The sequence below is a fragment of the Acanthisitta chloris genome, unplaced genomic scaffold (assembly GCF_000695815.1).
Source record: "Acanthisitta chloris isolate BGI_N310 unplaced genomic scaffold, ASM69581v1 scaffold1126, whole genome shotgun sequence".
Taxonomy (NCBI): domain Eukaryota; kingdom Metazoa; phylum Chordata; class Aves; order Passeriformes; family Acanthisittidae; genus Acanthisitta; species Acanthisitta chloris.
The window spans coordinates 1-2,887 of NW_008679519.1; the positions used below are offsets into that span (position 1 = coordinate 1).

General features: G+C 43.1%; 1 protein-coding gene across 1 annotated transcript; it reads left to right on the forward strand.

The window, feature by feature from the left end:
• Positions 1-536: 536 nt before the first annotated feature.
• GPR12 (G protein-coupled receptor 12) lies at positions 537-1,541 on the forward strand. The gene has a single exon (XM_009077307.1). It carries the CDS (start codon positions 537-539, stop codon positions 1,539-1,541), a length of 1,005 nt encoding a protein of 334 aa, XP_009075555.1.
• The last annotated feature ends 1,346 nt before the right edge of the window (positions 1,542-2,887 follow it).

Genomic DNA, 2,887 nt, shown 5'->3' on the forward strand with positions numbered 1-2,887 from the left:
TGGTGGTCGGGGAGGGGGATGTCCGCGTTGAGTTTGTAAGTTGTCGGAGGGTATCCTCTTCCCATCCTCCTCCTTCGCATCCTTCCCAGCCCGTTTCCTCGCAGGGCGTCGGTGAAGGATGTTCTACCCCTTCCCTATCCTTGTCCGCTCGCTGCGTGACCTAGAATAATCCCACCTTGCAGCCGCGGCTGCGGAATAACGCGGCTCACACCGCCCCCACCCCAAATCGCAGCGCTGAGCGGCGCTTTGGCTGTTTCGTGCGCTGCCTCCCGTGCCTGTGCCTTCCTCCCCGTGCAGGTGAAGGGAATTGTCGTAAGGACCGCTCAGCCTCCGTGCCCGGCCGGTTTAAAATCTCCCCCTCCCCTCCCCGTTTTTTTGTTTGTGTTTCCTATTGTCGCATTTATGTAACAAGTGCCTGCCTGCACATTAGGTTGGTGTTGCTGTCTAGGGCGTTGCATGCTCTGGGGGTGATGTATCCAGTGCTGTGTCTGAACATTAAAAATAATGTCTTTCTGTTGAAGAAGACAGGGGTTAAAATGAATGAAGATCTGAAGGTTAATTTGAGCTGGCTGCCTCAGGATCATGTAGAAGCCAGCTCTACAGAGAATGCCTCAGCTGCAGGCTCCTCCCTGGTTCCTGTCGTAGACCCTGAGCCAGAGATTTTGGTAAACCCATGGGACATTGTCTTGTGTACTTCAGGGACCCTTATCTCCTGCGAGAATGCCATTGTGGTTCTGATCATTTTCCATAATCCCAGTCTTCGCGCCCCCATGTTTCTCCTGATAGGCAGCCTGGCACTGGCAGATCTCTTAGCAGGCATTGGATTGATCATCAATTTTGTTTTTGCATACCTTCTGCAATCAGAAGCTACAAAACTGGTTACGATTGGACTGATTGTTGCCTCTTTCTCAGCATCTGTTGGCAGTTTGCTGGCTATTACTGTTGATCGTTACCTCTCCCTGTATTATGCTCTGACTTACAATTCAGAGAGGACTGTCACTTTTACCTATGTCATGCTTATATTGCTCTGGGGAGCGTCTATCTGTATTGGACTGCTGCCTGTAATGGGCTGGAACTGCCTCAGAGATGAATCCACCTGCAGTGTTATCAGACCACTCACTAAAAATAATGCAGCTGTCCTTTCGGTCTCTTTCTTGCTTATGTTTGCCCTCATGCTGCAGCTCTACATTCAGATCTGTAAAATCGTGATGCGCCATGCCCATCAGATTGCCTTACAACACCATTTCCTGGCCACTTCCCACTATGTGACCACCCGAAAAGGAGTGTCTACTTTGGCCATTATTTTGGGGACTTTTGCTGCTTGCTGGATGCCTTTTACGCTCTATTCTTTAATAGCAGATTACACCTATCCTTCTATATACACCTATGCCACCCTCCTGCCAGCTACCTACAATTCCATCATCAATCCTGTAATATATGCTTTTAGAAACCAGGAGATACAGAAAGCACTTTGGCTCATCTGTTGTGGCTGTATTCCTTCTAACCTGTCTCAGAGAGCAAGATCACCCAGTGATGTCTGATTGGCAGCTAGGAGGACGCTCCTTAACATGTTACTTTCCAGACACTCTGTCTTTGGTTTAGATGCATTCATTAAATGGTGTGCGATGGGTTCAGATAAAAACCACAGGATGGACTGACCTGTTTGGAACCAGAAAACCCCAGTGACCGAAATCAATCGAGTGGTTTAAGGGAGATTTCCAAAATCAAAATAGTCAGTGTTCTTACAGATTTATAATGTTGCTCAGGGTCTTTTTGTCATATTACCCAGACTTTGCCATGTTTGCCATGATTTTACATTACATTTTCTAATTAAAATCAGATTGAAACAGCATACCTCCTTTGAAATTGTTTATGTGATTGCGTTTAGTCATATTGCATGTTACACTCTGTTGTCAGGATATTTTTTTCCTTTTTAATATTTTTAAAACGGGAAAAAAAAAAACCAAGTCCTGTTACCCCATTTGTATATCATCAGAATACTCTTCAAAATAATGGCCAACTGTACTGATTTATATGGTATTTATTGTGATAATCTCAGTGCAACAAATTTGCTCAATGTGAGGAAGTACTTGACAGCTTTTTATTTTACATCTCAGCATGAATTAGGTTGATAATCGCTTTTAAGCGTTACCTGTTCTCTCATGGCTTCTGGCTGGATGTTAAACCAAAAGATATGCTTTGCTTTCCTTTTCAAAAGTCAGCCATATGTTTTCAATTAGATATGGGACATCAGAGCTCATTATGCTATTAATTTTAAAACTGATTTTGGAGGGGGGAATCTTTGAAATTGATGAAACAATGTGGCCTCTTTTGGCTGTGTGTTTGTTATAGAACTCTTGAGTTTCTCAGACACTTCTATCTTTTCAGAGGAGTGTAAGAAAATGTCTAATAAAATAACCTGCAAATACTTAGCACTACATTAAATGGTTCCCCTAAGTTTGTTATCAAGTCAGAACTATTACCCCTTGTTTTCACTGTTCTCCTATGTAATTCTAAGTACTGAAGTTTATAAATTCTCAGAGCATATCTGGTTCGTAATTGTATGCAACCAGAACTGCAAGATGAAACAGTGTTTTCTCCTTTTCTGGCAGTTTCATCCATTACAGATTGTGATTCTTTGCACTGTACACGTCAGTTCACTTCATTACAGGATGCTAGTTCTGGTCCAAAAAGCAGAGCTTCCTCTCATGAATGGTTAAATTTCAAACTGCTTCTAAACTTTCACCGAAGCCACATTAGAATGCACTAGAAATAAAGCATTGTTTTCTAATTTGAAGACTTGGTTGTCAGAGAGAAAATCTTCCTGACAGATGTCTTCATGAAACTTATGGTGTACCCTAATGTCAGTGCATGGGAGTCTAGAGTA

What these genes read in the sequence shown, in the direction of transcription:
- GPR12 (XM_009077307.1), top strand. Translation starts at nt 537, where the DNA reads ATGAATGAAGATCTGAAGGTTAATTTGAGCTGGCTGCCTCAGGATCAT.